Source organism: Geotrypetes seraphini, chromosome 9, assembly GCF_902459505.1.
Source record: "Geotrypetes seraphini chromosome 9, aGeoSer1.1, whole genome shotgun sequence".
In the NCBI taxonomy this organism is placed as follows: domain Eukaryota; kingdom Metazoa; phylum Chordata; class Amphibia; order Gymnophiona; family Dermophiidae; genus Geotrypetes; species Geotrypetes seraphini.
Window position 1 is genome coordinate 28,704,721 of NC_047092.1, and position 21,150 is coordinate 28,725,870.

At 44.3% G+C, this 21,150-nt stretch overlaps 1 protein-coding gene across 1 annotated transcript in view; it reads right to left on the reverse strand.

Annotated features, from left to right (window-relative positions):
* The window catches only part of LOC117366886 (hyaluronidase PH-20-like), a 31,752-nt gene that overhangs the window by 3,686 nt on the left and 6,916 nt on the right, over positions 1-21,150 (reverse strand). Inside the window, exons 2-4 of the mRNA XM_033958860.1 lie at positions 14,601-14,655; positions 13,493-14,398; positions 3,763-3,852 (exon numbers count right to left, since the gene is read on the reverse strand). Of these exons, the coding sequence (XP_033814751.1) occupies positions 3,763-3,852; positions 13,493-14,398; positions 14,601-14,655 (1,051 nt within the window). The remainder of the gene's footprint in view (positions 1-3,762; positions 3,853-13,492; positions 14,399-14,600; positions 14,656-21,150) is intronic.

Below are 21,150 nucleotides of genomic sequence, written 5' to 3' on the forward strand. Positions count from 1 at the left end.
GTGCCAAAAAATGAGCACTAAGCACTATTCTATAAAGGATGTTCCAAGTCGGAGCGTCGTTTATAGAATAGTGTTTGGCACTGGGATCTGTGCCAAATTTTAGAGTGCAAGGATTTACACCAGCTGAAACCTGGTAAAAATCTTCTCACCTACTTTAACAATGCAATAGAAGCTCATGTAAACTGTTCTTAATTGACTCCCCAGTCATTAGTAGCGGTATAGAAGCTTTCAACAAACAATAAATCTAAATTAGGCATGGATTAGCCTTATTCTGTAACACTGCCTTCATATTCTAAGAATGTCCCTGACCCACCCATGCCCCTCTGATAACCATGCCCCTTTTTGGATCTATGCAGAAAAATTTACATGTGCATCTTTTTAGAATAGCGACTATAAAGATGCACACGTAAATTTCAATTGTTGCCAATTAGCATCAATAATTAATTGTTAGCATCCAATTATCAGTGCTGATTGGCTCATTGTTCAATTAAATTGTGAATGCCAGTTGGGCTCATGCCCAAATCTGCATGCACTGTTCTGCATGCCATTATTAAATTTGAGTTTATGTGCATAAAAATATGATAATCAATTTTTTTGAGGCATGGGTTTTGTGGACCAGAGTCCAGTTCATCAAATGCATGAAGTGAAGTTCAGAACATGGGTGCATATACAGAAAGATGTGTAAGGGAAGGGAGAAGGATACAAAGATAAACTATTGGAAAGTATAGGGCATGGTATGTTAAGGGAGAGATAAAGGTTGCATAGTTCAGTTAAGTGACAGTTGTGGTGCGTGAGAAAGAACAAAAGATAGGATGACTTCAGAGTAGTTAAGTCCATTTACACCTGTAATGCGCCATGAATCCATTATTCCTATTCAGGTTTGTGATGATGGTGTCAAACTTTTTGGTAAGTTCCAATTCACTAGTTTCATGCTGGAGTGTCCCTATGAAGATCCTTTGTTGAAGTATGGCAACCTTAAGGTCAGTTAGAGAGTGCTCTGGAAGGTTCAGTTGTATACCTATTGGTTTTTGAATACTGCAGTTTCTAATATATCAAGCTTCTAGGTGGTAAGTAACTGTGCTGTCTGTTAACCAAACTATGCAGCCCTTATCTCTCCCCTCTCCATAAACCTGCTCTGTACTTTCTCTGCATACTTCTCCATCCCCATACATTTTCCTGGACGTCCAGATAGATGATTAAAAAATAAATAAAATTTTAGATGCATTTTTCAAAAATGGGCATTTTTCAACTGCTGACTTTCGGTGTCTAGCGTCATACGTCCAATTTGGACTTAGATGTATGTTTTGATTATGCCCCTCTCTCTGATTAAAGAATATGTTCTTAGTAGGTTTTATTAATTGTTTTTAATGCTTTGTTCGGTCACTTTGTAAATCGCTATGAACTTTGCAAGGTATTGGCAGTATAGAAATAAATATTATATTGTGTGTATATATACACACATGAGGGTCATACTGAAATTAATGAGCAGCAATTTAAAAAAATCAATTTATTAATGTAGAAAAAACAAATACATCATTTTAATGTACAGACTTTTCTTCACTTTTCAACATAGTTGCCATTTCTCGGCACACATTTTTCCCATCGTTCTGCAAGCTTGAAAATTCCCTTGTGGTAGAACTCCGTTCCAGCTGCCTGAAGACACAGATGCACTGCTTTCTGGATGTCCTCCACTATCTCATAGTGTTGGCCTCACATCTGTTCCTTCACAAAACCAAAAAGATGGTAGTCAGAGGGTGCCAGGTCGGGACTGTAGGCAGGGTACAGAAAATCATCTTCATTGCGATATCTTTGAAGAAGGTCTTGAGTGATGGTTTTTCTCTGAACTTTGTGGTTTTCGGTCAACAAACGTAGGACCCAGCGGGCACAAACTTTTCGATAGCCTAAGCTTTCAATAATTTCCTGCACTGCACTGTGTCCTATTCCAAGTTTTGCTGTGATTTCTTTCACAGTGAGATATCTGTCTTCTTTAATGATGTCATCAACCTTTTCCTTATTGCGTTCAGTGCAGATAGTGCGAGGGCTACCGCTACGAGGCTGATCTTGGATGCTCGTGTTTCCATTTTTGAAATGTTTCACCCATCTCCTGTGGATGTCCTGAAAGATGATTTTATTCACTCTTCACAATAAAAATACAAATAAAAGTCTAAATTAGTAATACACGTATGATTGTCTTGACAGACCCTACACAGTCCGTGTTTCAGTGAGACCGCCTTCCTCAGGGGTCCGAATGATGTAGGGTACAAAGATAAAAATATCAGCAAAACAATGTACGTGTCTTTGAGCATAAAACCTGAAATTGGCTTGAAACAAGCAGAGTTGTGCGAAAAATCTGTTTGTTTCATCCACAGTGTGTTGTTTTTATCTTTGGATTGTTTTTACTGTGGATCATTGGGTCTCCCTTTTTGTTTTTTTGTGTCACCCATCTCCTAACACTTTTAGCGACCATGCACACATCTCCATATGCATGCTGAAGTCTTTGTAGAATTTCTACATTGAGAATTTCCTCTTTAACAAGGAATTCAATGACAGCACATTGATGAAATGAAACATCAGTGTCAGCCATTTTTTATCTACTGCCTGTGGTCATGTGATAGAAGCTAATGACATCACAATACCTCAACATGTAGTATTTAGATGATGTACTGTACTTGTTTTTCCAACATTAATAAATTCTGACTTTTAAAAAATTGTTGCTTGTTAATTTCAGTATGACCCTCGTATCCGCTATAAGAAAATCCTTAGCGCACATGCGCAGTTGAAACTCCATGTGTCCGTGATCTGTGCCTCCGTGCCGCCACATGCGCAGTAGGAGCATGGTTTTGTTCGGCGGTTTCCGCATATGCAGTGAGAAGAAGGAGCGTGTGGCGGTTTCCCCGTCTCAACAACGAGCGTTGGAGCCTGCAGCAGTTTTAATATTGCCTTCCCTTTGCGACGCTGCAAAAACCAGGAGACTTTGTGTGCTACATATTGCCTTCCCTCCGCAACACTGGACAGGGGGAGCAGGGAAGGGCTACTGCTGGACAGGGGGAGCATGGAAGGGGTGCTGCTGTACAGGGGGGAGGTAAAAGGAAGGGAGAAGGGCTACTGCTGGACAGGGGGAGCAGGGAAGGGGTGCTGCTGGATGTAGGGAGGTAAAAGGAAGGGAGAAGGGCTACTTCTGGACAAGGGGAGCAGGGAAAGGGTGCTGCTAGACAGGGGGGAGAGACAGAAAGTAAAAAAAAACAGACAGCGGGCAGGAAGAGAGAAAGAAAGACACAGATAGAGGGCCACTGAGAGAGACAGACAGGCAGGGGGCAGGGAGAGAGACAGAATGAAAGACAGACAAGGGGCTAGGGAGAGAGACAGAAAGAAAGACAGACAAGGAGAGAGAGAAAGAAATAAAGAAAGACATACAGACAGGGGGCCAAGGAGAGAGACAGAAAGAAAAGGAGCAGGGAGAGAGAAAGAAAGACAGACATAAAGAAAGAAATGCCTAAGTCTACGTATCTATTCTAGCACCCGTTAATGTAACGGGCTAAAAAATTTGTGTGTATATATATATATATATATATATATATATATATATATATACTTCGGAGACAAGTAGGAGAGATGCAGGCACACTTTGTCAGTCTAGGACTTCACCACAAAGTGTGATTGCATTCCCCTGCTGTCTACAGAGAACCTATGTTACAGGTAAGCAACTTCGCTATATATACAGTATATGTATATGTAAACAAAGCTATTTAATGTTTTTCATACCATAGTCTGTGCTAAAGAGAGATCTCCCCACATTATAAATCCAGAGATGCCCATTGCAGCACTTTCTCCCAGTGTATGTACCAGATCAACCTAAAAAAAGATATTTTCAAAAAAATCAGAGAGTAAATGACTACGGTTTCCAGTATGCTTAATAAAAAGCAACTTAATTTTGCTTAGGAAGTTTATCTTATTCCCTTATGTTCAAATCTTATATATGTTCACTGTGGTGTAACACAGCAGTAACTATATTCTGTATAGTTTGCCCAAAGTTGGGTATGCAATTTTGGGCACAGATCTGTATGTAAACCCAATTGGCTAAATAGGTGATTATAATCAATTATTGCCATTAACAAGTGCTAATTGGCAGTTAATAGTAGTTAGGTAAGGATCTGCCTTATGCCCTTATTCTATAATCTGCTGCCTAACATCTCACATGCAACTCCAAAGGGTGTGTGGCCAGGGGAGGGGTTTAGGTAGGTCAAGGATGTTCCCAGGATGTAGGCACATGGTAATAGAATATTTTAATTTCTATGCCTAACTGACAGTAGTTGGTCATGAGCATTTACACCAGTCTTTGACTGACATAAATGCTCAAGTTGTTAAGGGCAAAATTGCAAACTGTATTCTATAAAGTTGGTATTCTAATAAGTTGGTATTCTATAAAGACATTTCTGCAGGGAACTGCCTTTATAGAATTCACACGTAGGGACAAATTCTGTAAAGGACGTCTAATTTTAGGTGTCCACATTGATTTAGGTGTCCAAATAAAGTAGAAAATAAGTCCAGTTAATTACGTTAACAAGCATTAATTGAAACTTAAATGTCTAAACATTGGATGCAATTCTACAAATAGACGTCCACAATTTCATGGATATCCATCGGAAAAAGTTGCGCCTAAAAAATAGGCAAGGGTGTGGCATAGGAGTGACTTTGATTTGGACGTCTATTTAGAGAATCGCATGTTGCTCAGTGCCCAAATGCGTCTACCTAAAGCCTAAAATATAGGTGTTACAAAACCAGGTCTACTTTTGAGCATGAGTTGGGTGCTAGGTAGATGCAAGTTAGGTGGATGTCACTTAGGTGTCACTTAGGCGTGCCATAAGCATCTTTTTATAGGTGAATGGGCTTTTATTTTGGGCATATAGAGGACTCCAGGTTGATATTAAGCTCAAAATATGTTTAATAATGCATTATTTAAGCAAAACACATGAAAAAAAATATATTGCATACTAAACTTCTATTTTGGGGCTAAAGAAGAACCCTATTTGATAATAATAGAAAAAGATTTTCAATAATGCATTGTATGATTTTGAACCCGTGGGTTCTTTTCCTGTTGGACTTTTTGTTGTTTGTTACTCAAACAAAGCACATGAAAAAAAATATATATTGCATACTAAACCTCATTTCCAAAAGGTTAAGAACATAAAAGGCAAAACACTACACATACAAGGGCTGCAGTAGTTCAGAGCAAGTGAACATGTCTGATGCACAATCTTGACATCATCAATATGCACCTAGATGTCACTACAAAATAAGAGGAACCTCTACCTAAACAAAAGGTCCTATAGCTCAGTGTTTAAAGGATTGCTTTCATCTTCCAAAGGTCATGCGTTCAAATCCATACACACACCCCTCTCCAGTACCTTCACAGCTTTTTATTTGCTCTCTTAAGAGAGTATGGATTGTAGACTTTGCCATTTACATTTTCAGGGTCCAGAGGGAAACATTTTTACCCTGAGATGGTTTATGATGTCCTAAGGTATCATCTCACATGGCAGGAACCTATGTCTAAAAGAAAGCACCCTGTGGCTCAGTGGTTAAAGGCACTGCTTCCATCTTCCAAAGATTATGGGTTAAAATCCCAAGTATGGTCAGATACCCCTGTACATATTCTTATTTTTAGTGGCATTCTGCCATCTACTGTATATATATACTGTAAACTTTGCAAGGTAATGGCGGTATATAATTTTGTTTTGTATTATACAATTTATTGGCGGTATACAAAATTTATTTGTATACTGCCAATATCTTGCAAAGTTCACAGCGATTTACAAAGTGATCGAACAAAGCATTAAAAACAATTAATAAAACTTACTAAGAACATATTCCTTAAACAGAGAGAGGGGCATGATCAAAACCTACATCTAAGTCCAATTTGGACGTATGGCGCTAGATGCCTAAAGTCAGTAGTGGAAAAATGCCCATTTCGAAAAATACATCTAAAATTTTGTTTCATGAGTAAATCAAGGAAACTTTTTGTTGTTTATCTGCAATTACATCACTTTCTTTTCCACAGATAAATAAAAAAAATTGACATCGATATGTGAATATTTCTTACAAAAGAACTGAATTTTCACGGAGTGTCCTCATTTTTTCACATGACTGTAGGTGCTTATTGATGATGTCACAATGAGGTCAGGATTGTGCATCAGATACATCCACTTGCTCTGAACTACTGCAGCCATTGTGTGAGTAGTGTATTTCCTTTTATGTTCTTAACCTTTTGGAAATGAAGTTTAATATGCAGTATATATATTTTTTTTGTTTGAGTAATGCTTTTTTTGCTTGAGTAATGCATTATTAAACATATTTTGACCTGAATATCAACCTAGAGTCCTCTTTAGCTCCCCAAATATAAGCTTTAGTATGCAATATATTTTTCATGAGCTTCGCTTAAGTAAATATATTATTAAACATCTAAAAATAGAAGCCCCATTTACCTATATGACGACACCTCAAGCACACCTAAGTGATGCCTAAGTCACGCCCACCTAAATGAAGCCTATCTAGCGCCCAACTCACGCTCAAAAGTAGACCTCCTTTTGCAAGCAGTCCTTTTACTAAAAAGTTGAGGATTTAGTATGCTATATATATATTTATTTAGTTAGTTTTTCCATGTACTTTGAGGAACATAGAAGCCAAAAGAGGAATTGGACAAGGGTTGAAGGTACATGTTTGATATTTATCCTAGAGAAATGTCTGCTTGTAAATCAAGAGGATATAAGCTTGACTTTGGAATTGACATGCGGTTTAATATCTGAGTGTGTGTGGTGTAATGGTAGAGCTACAGCCTTAGCACCCTGATGTTGTTGGTTTGAATCCCACTCTGCTCCCTGTGACAGAAGCAAAATTAAAAAAAGGATTAAAAGATGTTTGTTTTATAGTGGAGGTCTTTCTACTCCACTATGTCACAAATGTGGGATGGGGGAGTCATACTTTGGGACATGCATTTTGGTTTTGTCCCATTATTCAGCACTTTTGGAAGCAAATAATATCTTATATGTCAAAGATAATTGGAAGATCCTTGCGCTGTTCTCCGTCCCATTTTATTTTGGATTTACCAGAGGCTTTTGGTCACTTACCTAAGGGGCATAAGGGGCTGTGTAGGAAGATGAGTCTATTGGCAAAAAAATGTATTCTTCAATATTGGACGATCCCTGACCCTCCGAAGTATTGGCATTGGCGGAACCAGTTACATCAGTTGGCCATCTAGGAAGCTAGAGATGCTGGAGGGACTAGGAAGTGAAAGATGTTGTTTATGCAAATCTGGGATCCATATTTGCAAGCCTTACATCCTAAAGCCGAAGTGCGGTTTTAAGATGGGTATCCTAATTGGGCTTTAATTTAGTAAGATTGAGATAGAATTGGGGTGTTTTGATGAGGTGGGGTAGAGAGTACCATTGGTTGTGGAAGGGAGGGGGGGGCTTAGGGAGGGGAGGTAGAGGGTATTGAAAGTTTTGAAAACATAGGCATATATAGATTAAGTGGGATTTGTTAGAGGGGGTTGAAGGCATTATTTATATGCAGTGGCGTACCAAGGGGGGGGTGGGGGGGGGGGGGCGGTCCGCCCCGGGTGCCAGCCCTGAGGGGGTGTTCCCGGCCTTGCCGCTCAGTCCCCCCCACGCCCGAAGGACCGCTCGCCCCACTGACCTTCCAGCACACCTATGAAGCAGCCCGCAGCAGGATCGCGATGTCAGCAATCCCTGAGCTGCTTGGGCGCTGTTTCCTGCGCCGCGGTCCCACCCCTCCTCTGACGTCAGAGGAGGGGGTGGGACCGCAGCGCAGGAAGCAGCTCCTAAGCAGCGCAGGGATAGCTGATGTCGCGATCCTGCTGCGGCTGCTTCATAGGTAGTGCGGGGAGGCCAGGGGGGCGAACGGTCCTTAGGGGTGGGTCGGGGCATCAGGCCTTCAGGGTGGGGCGGGCAGGCAGGCAGGCAGGCTTTCAAGGGGGAGGGGGGGTGACAGGCAGGCAGGCCTTCAAGGGGGGGGGGGGTGCAGGCCTTCGGGTGGGGTGCAGACCTTCAAGGGGGTGCAGGCCTTCAAGGGGGGGACAGGCAGGCAGGCCTTCAAGGGGGGGACAGGCCTACAAGGGGGGGGGACAGGCCTACAAGAGGGGGGACAGGCCTTCAAGGGGGGACAGGCCTTCGGGGGGGTGCAGGCCTTTGGGGGGGGGTGCCGACCTTCAAGGGGGTGCAGGCCTTCAAGGGGGGGACAGGCAGGCAGGCCTTCAAGTGGGGGGACAGGCCTTCGGGGGGTGCAGGCCTTCGGGGGGCTGCAGGCCTTCAAGGGAGGGGACAGACCTTCAAGGGGGGTGCAGGCCTTTGGGGGGTGCCAACCTTCAAGGGGGTGCAGGCCTTCAAGGGGGGGGACAGGCCTTCAAGGGGGGACAGGCAGGCAGGCCTTCAAGGGGGGTCAGGCTTTCAAGGGGGGGGACAGGCCTTCGGGGGGTGCAGACCTTCGGGGGGGTGCAGACCTTCAAGGGGGGGGACAGGCCATCAAGGGGGGGACAGGCCTACAAGGGGGGGACAGGCAAGCAGGCCTTCAAGGGGGGGACAGGCCTACAAGGGGGTGGGACAGGCCTTCAAGGGGGGGGGACAGGCCTTCAGGGGGGTGCAGGCCTTCGGGGGGGGGTACCGACCTTCAAGGGGGTGCAGGCCTTCAAGAGGAGACAGGCCTTCAAGGGGGGGACAGGCAGGCAGGCCTTCAAGTGGGGGGACAGGCCTTCAGGGGGGTGCAGACCTTCAAGGGGGTGCAGGCCTTCAAGGGAGGGGACAGGCCTTCAAGGGGGGGGACAGGCCTTCAAGGGGGGGACAGGCAGGCAGGCCTTCAAGGGGGGGACAGGCCTACAAGGGAGGGGGGACAGGCCTTCAAGGGGGGGGACAGGCCTTCAGTGGGGGTGCAGGCCTTTGGGGGGGTGCCGACCTTCAAGGGGGTGCAGGCCTTCAAGGGGGGGGACAGGCAGGCAGGCCTTCAAGTGGGGGGACAGGCCTTTGGGGGGGGTGCCAACCTTCAAGGGGGTGCAGGCCTTCAAGGGGGGGGACAGGCCTTCAAGGGGGGACAGGCAGGCAGGCCTTCAAGAGGGGTCAGGCCTTCAAGGGGGGGGACAGGCCTTCGGGGGGTGCAGGCATTCGGGGGGTGCAGACCTTCAAGGGGGGGACAGGCCTTCAAGGGGGGGACAGGCCTACAAGGGGGGAACAGGTCTTCAAGGGGGGGACAGGCAGGCAGGCCTTCAAGGGGGGGACAGGCAGGCAGGCCTTCAAGTGGGGGGACAGGCAGGCAGGCCTTCAAGGGGGAGACAGGCCTACAAGGGGGTGGGACAGGCCTACAAGGGGGTGGGACAGGCCTTCAAGGGGGGGACAGGCCTACAAGGGGGGGACAGGCCTTCAAGGGGGGGACAGGCAGGAAGGCCTTCAAGGGGGGGACAGGCCTACAAGGGGGTGGGACAGGCCTTCAAGGGGGGGGACAGGCCTTCAGGGGGGGTGCAGGCCTTCGGGAGGGGTGCCGACCTTCAAGGGGGTGCAGGCCTTCAAGGGGGGACAGGCCTTCAAGGGGGGACAGGCAGGCAGGCCTTCAAGAGGGAGGACAGGCCTTCGGGGGGGTGCAGGCCTTCAGGGGAGTGCAGACCTTCAAGGGGGTGCAGGCCTTCAAGGGAGGGGACAGGCCTTCAAGGGGGGGACAGGCAGGCAGGCCTTCAAGGGGTGGACAGGCCTACAAGGGAGGGGGGACAGGCCTACAAGGGGGGGGACAGGCCTTCAAGGGGGGGGACAGGCCTTCAGGGGAGGTGCAGGCCTTCGGGGGGGGGGTGCCGACCTTCAAGGGGGTGCAGGCCTTCAAGGGGGGGACAGGCAGGCAGGCCTTCAAGTGGGGGGACAGGCCTTCAGTGGGGTGCAGGCCTTCAGGGGGGTGCAGACCTTCAAGGGGGTGCAGGCCTTCAAGGGAGGGGATAGGCCTTCAAGGGGGATGCAGGCCTTTGGTGGGGTGCCAACCTTCAAGGGGGTGCAGGCCTTCAAGGGGGGGAACAGGCCTTCAAGGGGGGACAGGCAGGCAGGCCTTCAAGGGGGGGTCAGGCCTTCAAGTGGGGGGACAGGCCTTCGGGGGGTGCAGGCCTTCGTGGGGGTGCAGACCTTCAAGGGGGGGACAGGCCTTCAAGGGGGGACAGGCCTACAAGGGGGTGGGACAGGCCTTCAAGGGGGGTGCAGGCCTTCAAGGGGGGACAGGCAGACCTTTAAGGGGGGACAGGCAGACCTTTAAGGGGGGACCCTGGTTTAGAAGTACACAGAGGGAAGGGGGTGTTCAAAGAGACGTGCATATGCCAAACTTTGGGGGGGAAAGAAATAATGGGTCTGAAAATAGAGGAGAGGGAGAGAGGTGATGGACCATGGGATTTAGGGAGGGAAGGAACAGAAAGGGAGAGAAATTGGACACAAGGGAGGAGGGATAGAGGTGTGGAGGAGGGATAGAGATACTGGATAGAAGGGTAATTGGGAAAAGAAAGGGAGAGATGGTGGACTCTGGGGTGGTGGGGAAAGAGGGAGAGATGCCGGATGAAAGGGTAGTTAAGAAAAGGTGGATCTGTGGAGGGAGATGAAAAAAAGGAAAGATACCAGACTTCCTGGGGAGGGAAGGGAAATGGAAAGGGAGGACAGAGTTGGCAGATGGATGGTTAGCATGCAGAAAGAAGAAAGAAGGAGACCCTGGCAAGCAAGTTATCGGAAGAAAACCAGAGCCTTGGACCAACAAGATTTGAAATATAACCAGACAACAAAAAGTAGAAAAATTAATTTTATTTTCTGTTTTGTGATTATAATATGTCAGATTTGAAATGTGTATCCTGCCAGAGCTGGTGTTGGACTGCAAACGTGAGCTAGGATTTAACAGAGAGAGGAAAAGTCCTTTTTGTTTCTTTATTTTATTTACACCATAGCGCCAGTGTGGTTAGGAGAAGCCAAAGGGGGTGAAAAAGCTATAAAACCCACCAGGAGTTTTGAAAAAAATCACCCAACTGGGCAGGAAAATCGAATTGAAAAACCAATTCAATAGGCTGAATCGAATCGAAATTTTTTTTTTCCTGAATCTGGCAGCATTAGTTTGCGCTACTGTCTTAGACTTTAGGACCTGGAATTGGGGAGAGATGGCATCCTCAGTACTTTATAATGCAAGTGAAATGAGGATTTGGTCAGACTTTTGAAGGGTCTGCAGAAAAAAAATATTGTATAGGCCGGGGACATGAGACAGCAGGAAATGGGAACTTTTCTTCCTTCTATTTTTGTGAATGGAAAGGCTGAGGATGTCAGAGAGTTCAGTTAAAATATGTGCTTTATAAGAAAATATAATAATGTGTTTTATAAAGTTTATAGCATAGCTGGCCTACCCAGTGAGGTGTTCCTAGTGGTGGTGGTGGCAGCGTGTCAATGTGTTGAGAGGAAGAGGTGGTCTGGGAAATTCTGCTGAGCAAACTCCGGGCCCATTTCCACCCCCCAGTTAGTCCACTCCACTCAACTGGTTCACACACTGAGTGGGTTTTGGGTGTTGTTTTGGAATCTCTTCCAGTGGTTTATCAGTATCTCCTTCTGGTCCAAGGAAGGAAACTGTTATCCTTAGCATTGACCTACAGAATATGTTTGTACAGCACTGCTTGTGTGGCATTAGGCTATGTAGTGATCGAAAGAAATAAACAGACCTTTGCACATTTTTGCACTATATGGTGGGTGTATGAGGAGATTCACATTTCCTGCACAGCTAAGTCCATGTGAAGTTACCTTGTGCTGTATTTGACATCTAGCAAGGTCTCTGTTTGAAAGGAAAGATCTAAACTTAAAAATGAAATGGCCAGAAGTTATGGTAAAAGCAGATAGTGTAGCTGGTTTTAAGAAAGATTTGGACAAATTTCTGGAGGAAAAGTCCATAATCTGTTATTAAGACATGGGGGAAGTGTCTGCTTGCCCTGGATCGGTAGCATGGAATGTTGCTACTCTTTGGGTTTTGACCAGGTATTAGTGTCCTGGATTGGCTACCATGAGAATGGGCTACTGGGCATGATGGACCATTGGTCTGACCCAGTTAGGCTATTTTTATGTTATGTTCTCATCTATAGGGGCCTTTGTTTTCACTTTTTATTTTAATGTATTTTTTTTCTGGGAACTTATCAATGTTTTTTTTATAATGGAAGAGAATTAATGTGTGTGGGATGAGGGGGTAACTAATTTCTTCAGCTAAATAATTCAATCCACCTCAAACAGACATAGGAGAACTCACGCACCATTCACACACCCTCTAACCAAAAACGTCGAAAGAAAAAAACTGTTCGACAACCTCCTAGCCATTCGAGCTGCAACACTCGACCCCCAACTCTACAACCAATTGACATCGACCATAGACTGAACCTTCAAAAAAAAAAATAAAAACCTTTCTATTCAAAAAACACATAAAACCGAACTAACACAATCAGAACTGTCCCAAACATCACCTGCAACTACTCCATATGTACTTCTGATGTCATGACAATTCAGACATAATTTATGTTATGTTATGTTTGGAATATAAAAAAATTTTCACTGCCTGTTCTATTCTGACCATTTATTACGTTTCATGGTCATTACAAAAAATATTTTTTTCCATGGGGGGGGTATCAAAAAATGATGGGCCCCGGGTGCTACATACCCTAGGTATGCCACTGTTTATATGTGTTTATTATATTATTGTATTTGATGCATCATTATTGTATTGTGTTATGTTATATTTCATGATGTTTGCATCAATAAAAATTGTTTGAACTATAAAAGATAAATAGAATAGAATAGTGGTACCACCATTTCACTGCATACAATTTTAATGAAAAATAGCATAAAAATCACCATTCTAATGACATTATAGTAATGAGATGTGATAATGTTATAGACGTGAAGATGTCTATGTGACACCTAAAAGGCGATTCTGCAAAGGACATCTAACTATTTAGACACGTTTAGACTCGCTGAGCGACACTTTGTGCGATTCTCTATAGTGCGTCTATGCATTGTGGAATTGCTCTCAACATTCTACTGCTGGACGTCTAAACAATGCCTAAATTTTAGATGTCCTTTACAGAATCTGGCCCTTAGTGTGCATCATCCTGGTGCATAACTTGGGGCAACCTTTACTGAATTCCCCCCACCCAAGATGTTTATTGTTGATGAATCTGAATCAGCCAAGAGCCAACCCCTGTTGTGCACAAATGCCCACAATAAGTTTACACCTGATACTTTTCTGTGTGTAGAAAAAGCATTATACATGGAAAAACCTTTACAAAATCTCACCCACCCCCCACAATATGCACCCATGTATTGAGCCTATGAAAGATCTGAACTGGCTGCTTAATTTTTAATTGGCATATATGTACCTGTTAATGTCTGGATTGTACAAATCAAGAAATAATAATTTAAAAAAAGCACAGTGAATAAGTTATAGTTACCTCAGAGAGATATTTATGAGGCATGTCTGTAAACACTGGACGTGCATATGCATAGATTGGAAGAGGAGAGGTGATGTTGGCTAGCTTGGAAGTTCTCATGGCTTCTTTAATACGGTTCCTGACAAAGAGTGCTGCATTTTTTGAAGACTTCAGGGCTGTCTCCAGATAGATATTGGGGTAAAGTGCTGTGCTTTCCTTCCAAAGCCACATGAGCTCATCGTTTCTCTTTAATTCTATTTCAGGGCAGCTTCCTGTGTAATTGTGGGAATGTTGTTTATAATCATAGTTGTAACAATCTGGAAACAAGAAATAGCCCCAAAAATGATTTGGTCTCAGTGATTTTCCCAACCATAGCGTGTCCAACATAACTCTTTGAGCTGCAGCTTCAAACTCTATTTTGGCAATTGCATGTGCTCGTCTCTGTGTCAGGGTTAGATCTTTCTGTTGCACAAATTCTACAGACTGTTTTCTGTAAATGTCTTTTGTCGCCCAGTTTCTTATCCATAATGGCCTCCAGTTTTCCCAGTCAATGACTGCAAATCCTAGTTGTTTCTCTGAAGGTATGTAAAATGAAATGTCTTCCTCAGCTTTTTTGAAATGGTTATACAAAGGAATCAGTTGGGGAATACCCCCATGGAAAGTTTCACCCGTGTCCTCATTTATATAGGGGTAATGGCCTAATCGGTCATAGTAGAATAACGTGATGCTTTGATTGGTACTCGTCTTCATCGGGTTGCCTGTGAACTGGAAGAGCCTGAGATCAATATTGATTTTTTGCTTCCTTGTGCAGACTTCTGTTGGAGCATTCCAAATGGAAATAAAAGGGGACCTATGTGTCACTGGTGGAGCTCTCTCAGACAATATGTGGCAACATGGAGGCAGAATGATAAAAATTAGACAGGTTACCTTAAAAGAAAAATCCCAGTTATGGAAGATTAAAGTTAAATTTATGGATGACATGATCAGCTCCACTATGCCAAAAGTCAAAAATAACTGAGATTTGTTATAGAAGACCAAGTGTTGTTAGCAGATGGTTAACAGCATTAAAATGATTGATCTTTAGCTTTTGGGTACCACGGGCATTGGCATTCCAATGATATGCTCTTACCAAAATTTGTTTTTCCTGATGGATAATCCAGTAAAATGTTTCATGTTTGTTCACCCTAATGTAGAGAGAGAAATGTGTGCAGTTATAAAAATGGTAAAACCCTTTAACAGTGGCCATCTATAGTGGGGTCGTTTGTGAGAGCGTTCAAATACACTGCCTTTATTGTCTGCAAATTTCTTTCATGCTTATTCATTGCAGATATCCTGAAAACCTGACTGGCAAGGGGGTACTCCAGGACTGACTTGGAAAATACTGCTTTATACAATAGTAACTTATACCAGGGTTTGGTTGGTGTAAATCCTCATGTCTAAAATTGGCCGTGGATCCCAGTGCTAAGCGTTATTCTATAAACAGCACCAAACTTTGACTGCCTCTTGTACAAAGCCGCGCTAGTGGCTGCTGTGCGGCAACAGCCCCGAAGCCCTTTAAATCTCTATGGGCTTCGGGGCCGTTAGCGTAGCGCGGCTTTGTAAAAGAGGCCATGAGTGTCATTTATAGAATAGCGCTTGGTGCTCACTATTTGAGTGTAATTTGTAGAATTTAATCCTATGTGCCTAATAATATTAAAATGCGGATATTAAAACACTGTAAAATATTTCAAGGTGATTACAGCCAGGACGGGTTAATTTCTGTCAGTGCCTTCACTAATGTAGGGAGTTCCACAGACCACCAAGCTTTACAAAATGATCCATCTTTTCAAAATATTTATTTATTTATGATGATTTTTTTTACACTTATCTAATACTATCTTATCTAAACAAAGTGTTTTACAACATATAAATATAATACAAACATTGAAGACTTAAGAACATAAGAATAACTTTACTGGGTCATAGTAACATAGTAGATGATGGCAGATAAAGACCCGAATGGTCCATCCAGTCTGCCCAACCTGATTCAATTTAAATTTTTTTATTTTTTTATTTTTATTTTTAATTTTTTCTTCTTAGCTATTTCTGGGCAAGAATCCAAAGCTTTACCCGGTACTGTGCTTGGGTTCCAACTGCCGAAATCTCTGTTAAGACTTATTCCAGCCCATCTACACCCTCCCAGCCATTGAAGCCCTCCCCAGCCCATCCCCCACAAACGGCCATACACAGACACAGACCGTGCAAGTCTGCCCAATAGACCAATAGACCATCTAGCCCACTATCCCATCTTCGCGGAGGCCAAACCAAGTCACAAGTACCTGGCAAAAACTTCCATAGTCAAATTAAATCAGTTGTCCCAGATTAGAATGCTTAAACTCAGTACAAATTATCCCTCCCTAAACACAGAGAAATTCATTCAGTATTGGTGGTTAAGTACTCTCTGCACTCATTAAGCTGGTAACTATGATGTCTTAAGAATGAAAAAATGACCAGTATAAATATTCTACTGTTCAGCAACATAGCCAGATGGCACATTTTTGTGTGGACTTACAGGGAAAATAAGTGGGCACAGAGGTCTGAATTCTGTATAGGACACCCTGTCTCAGAAGCCAATGGGTTTCCTATACAGAATCGCGCCTAAGCATGCCTAAAGTGAACCTGATTCTCTGACCGACGTCCATGCTACAGACGCTGTTTAGAGAATCAGGTAGTAAGCAGATGCAGCCGCTGAGCTTATTGCTGCAAGGGATCTCCCTGCCGCGATAGGTTTAGCGGCCACAGCTGTGGCCACCCATCTCCCCAAGGGATAAGAGAATTACTTGTTACTCCTCTTCATTGTCTTCATCAGATTGGTACTGAAGACATCAAGGCGCATCGTCTCATCATTCTCTACATTCTTCTTTTTACAGAGAGTCACCTGGGGTTCCTGCAGTTGATACTGACTCTTGAGTATAAGCCCACTTTGTCTTATTCATATGGCATACCTTCAGATCTATCTCCTGCTCCTCCAAGAAGAAGATCTCCTCCTGAAGGACTTTCTTTTACTAAATACATTAGACAGTTGGACAAGGCCCTCCCTGTCAAATTAGAGGCTGGCACTGAGCCCAGGGCAGAGCTCCTTGATGCCTTAGATTATGATGAACCTCCTAAAGAACTTCTCCAGTTACCTCTGCATAATCTTCTACACCACTGGAATATGAGAGTCGTACTATGGACAAATTTGGTCACCATATCAACCAAAACTCTATATTGGCTAATAGAGTGCTTAATTACAACTTCTACATATCATTTTAAACCTCTTGTAAAGAAGTTGGCTGACTTCGAGCAACATATTCTCCCAGAACACCTTGTGGATTTTTAGCAGACCACACACAGTCTTTTACAAACCAGAAAATATATGGCATGGACAGCATTCGATGCTTTTGAAATGTCATCCAGAACATCGGCCATGTCTGTTGCTATGATGTGTCTTGCTTGGCTATGTGTCTCTGACATGGATATTAATTTTCAGGACTATTTAGCCAACATTCCATGTCTGGGGGAAGAACTCTTTGGTGATAAAATAGAGGTTGCTACTCAAAAGCTGACTCAGCATGAGCAAAATTGGAATTCTTTGAATAGATCAAAGACTAAGGACTAGATTCACAAAGCAAACCAATCGTGTACCAATCGGTTTGCGACCCAATTTCCCTCCAGCCCGATTCACATCTCCTGTGATCCGCGCATGCAAATGAGGGAAACAGCATTCAAAGTAGGCAGGGACCCGATTCACAAAACAAATTTGGGACACCGATTGGGCTGGCTGATCAAGAGAAGAAGCGACTGCTGGGGACCAGTCGCACACACCTCTGCCAACTCTCCTGCTTCATTGCCGCTCTGCACTCTGCCCCAATCTTCCAGTCAGTCTCAGGTTATTTTTTTTCTGCAAGCAAATGGAAGCCTGTCCAGTTCCGATCTTCCAGCCCTGCTTTCTCCCCCATGTCCTTTCTGCTCCGAGCCCTGGATCTCTGCTGCCTTCCCTGCAGTGCAAGCCCATGGGTTTAAAGTGGGGCTGCATGCTGCAGTATAGCCCCACTTTAAACCTGCGAGCTAGCACTGCAGGGAAGGCGCAAAGAGCAGGGCATAACCAGCTGACAGTGTTGGCGAAAGGGAAGAGGCTGCTGCTGCTAGGGATAGCCCTTCCCTGAGAGAGCAGGAGAGTCAGGGCTTGAAAAAAAAAAAAAAAACGGACACAAAATGCATGTGCAAACCATTTGCAGGGAAAGCAGATGTCTGAGCATGCGTCAGGATCGCACACTAGTGATCGGTGCTGGCAGAGGGGGGCGTTCCTCCGATCGCCCTCATTACAATATTTGGCTGTTGTGAATTGGTCGGACCTGCTGGAATCGGCCCTGGATTGGACCCGGAAGTCAGGTTAGTGAATCTAGCCCTAAGAGTCAACAATCTAAGTCTGCTCCAAAACCAGCTTCTTATTCTTATAAGAAATGATACCCTGTAACATCCTATTCTTCCAAACCGCCACCACAGAAGAAACAAAAGCGGCAGTGACCTCAAAAGACCCAGACTTCGGCTCCTTAAATGCCAGCTCAATCTTTTTGACATGCTTCTAGAGAGCATGGCCACCATATCTCCCTCTCAGCACCTTCCTCAACCTATCAGAGGTCGACTACAATTATATCATCGACGTTGGGCTCTCATCACAATGGACTTTTGGATCCACAAGATCATCGTGGAGGGTTACTCACTCCATTTCATAACAATACCTTCAAATCACATTCCAAGACAGTCCTCTTTCACATCACAACAGATTGGTCGAGTACGGTGGTGAAGTGGTCAATCAACAAACTAGAATTGAGGGCCATTTGCTTGACAGTTCAGGCATTTCGCTCTGGTCCAAGGCAGAGTAGGGTTGTGAGGTCCAGCCCAACTTGAGGATTGCTTTGTAACATCCCACAAGTCTCTGGATTAATCTGTGGGACTCTATGGAAGGAAAAATTAGTTATTACCTGATAATTTTCTCTCCATGAATCCCAACAGATTGATCCAGATGCCCTCCCTGAGATTATGGGATCAGCAGTGTCTGGAAAGTGGAAGAGGCTGCAGGCAAAATATGGTTAAAAAAAAGCGACATGCTCCGCTTATGTGGGGGTGATTTGAGTTCCAGCAATGGTACTGCCAAGATGTTTAGGTTACAGACACAGGTGTTCCTGCTCTTCTGTTTGTTCTTGTTTTTAAAGGCAGATGATTTCCCCTTTCCTAGACCAGGGATTTCAAAGTCCCTCCTTGAGGGCCGCAATCCAGTCGGGTTTTCAGGATTTCTGCAATGAATATGCATGAGATCTATTTGCATGCACTGCTTTCATGTATGCTAATAGATCTCATGCATATTCATTGGGGAAATCCTGAAAACCCGACTGGATTGCGGCCCTCAAGGAGGGACTTTGAAATCCCTGGTCTAAAATATGTCAAGTGTTGTACATCCATGAACCTGTGACCCATTCAAATAGCTGCTTTGTTTTTATTGAATCATCGCATAAGCAATCAAGTCATATGGACTCCTGAGGAAGGCATATCGCCGAAACACAGACCGTGTTGGGTCCTCTTTGATGTATACTTTGGAGGAGAGGCGGGAGAGGGGAGATATGATAGAGACATTTAAATACCTACGTGGCGTAAATGTGCATCAGTCAAGTCTCTTTCGTTTGAAAGGAAGCTCTGGAATGAGGGCATAGAATGAAATTAAGAGGTGATAGGCTCAGGAGTAATCTAAGGAAACACTATTTAACAGAAAGGGTGGTAGATGCATGGAACAGTCTCCAGGTAGGGGTGGTGGAGGCAGAGATTGTGTCTGATTTCAAGAAAGCCTGGGATAGGCACGTGGGATCTCTTAGAGAGAGGAAGAGAATGGTCATATTTATATAATTTGTTTCCCTTTGATTATTGTAACTCAATATTTTTATCTTTTGTACATCGCTTAGAAGTCGATGTAAGCGATTAATCAAATACATATTAAACTTGGAAACTTGGTTACTGCGGATTGGCAGACTGGATGGACCATTTGGCCTTTATCTGCCATCATATTTCTGTTTTATCCCTTGTGTTTCATATATTTTCATTAAAGTTTTTACATTTTTTTATGAGCATTTTCATCTTGCATCCTTCCTGCAGTCATTCCAGTACTTTTTGTTTTAATCCCCTCTTTCTGTTTGTGGACTTAATTTTGTGGATTATACATACCCCTTTATTGTGTTTTGTAACAATGGCCTTAGCATGTAAGAATAGGGTTCCAGATTTGTTGAAGCAAAAAACAAGGCAAGTGGCCCCGCCCTGCCCCACACCACCCCGTCCTCCCCCAGCCCTATCCCCTCATAAACCTTATCTCTTCTTCCCTGAGTTTGGGCTGTGTCTAGAGGCTCTCCAAGCATGCACGGATGTGATGCAATGACATCATGATATCATCGTGTCACATGCATGCAGACTCAGAGGCCCTTCTGATGCAGCCCCAAGCTCTTGTCAGAGCTGGGGCCTTCCAAAACCCAGACAAACTGCTGGATTTTTAAAATCTATTCAGGCACTCAGACAGTCCTCTAAATAGAGGGCGTGTCCAGGTGAATCCGAACATCTGGTAACCTTGTGCAGGAATGGCCCATGTAAGGACATGCAAAGACCACTTTTTAGTGCAGTTTGCAAAAGACCCCCTTGGAGCGCAAATCACACTTACATGTAGGAATTAAGGGCCCAATATTCAGCCGGCGGTGATCGATATTTTGCTGATTTCTGCCAGTGTTAAACTCAGAAAGTCAATGCTGGCCCTTGTCTGGGTCCCGACACTGAATATCCAGAGATTTCCATAGCTGGTTAAGTGCCAATTCAGCACTTAACCTGCTATAGGATACCACATAAGCAAGTAAAGTTCATGCATGGTTGGATGATCTGATTCGACAGACTGCATCTTATTGCACTTTTAGAAAATCAGTTAAGACTTATTTGTTCAAAAAATTTGTTACTTGACTGACGACTATGTCATAGTTCTCATACTGTAGTTCTGTAAATGGAATACACTTCTCCCTCGTCATTCGCGGGGGATACGGGCAGAGCCGGACCGCAAATGCCGAAAAACCGCGATTATCCGGCTCTGACCCATCCCCACCTCCCTGCTGCCTTCCCGGCCTTACCTGGTGGTCTAGAGGGTTTTCGAGGCAGGAGTGATCTTCCTACGCTCCTGCCCCGTGCAGATCACCATCAGGAAATGGCTGTAGGGAGTTCCCGACGTAGTCTCGAGAGACTACGGGAACTCCCAGCAGCCATTTCCTCATGGCAATCTGCACGGGGCAGGAGCATAGGAAGATCGCTCCTGCCCCGAAAACCCTCTAGACCACCAGGTAAGGCCGGGAAAGTGGCAGGGAGGAAAAAGACTGTTTTTAAAATTTTCCCCCTCCCCAGAAAAAAAATCGCGATTATATGAAACCCGAGTGCAGGAACCGCGAATGGGGAGGGGGAAGTGCATTGTATTATGCCTTTCTAAGTGTTCTGTTTTATCACTGAAATGTTCAGTCCTCTTACTTTGTGAACCGCATAGAACTCTTTGGGAGTTGGCGGTATAGAAAAATAAAGTTATTATTATTATTATATAGGACTGATTATTATGGGGTCCTAGTTATACAGTTATCTTGACCAGT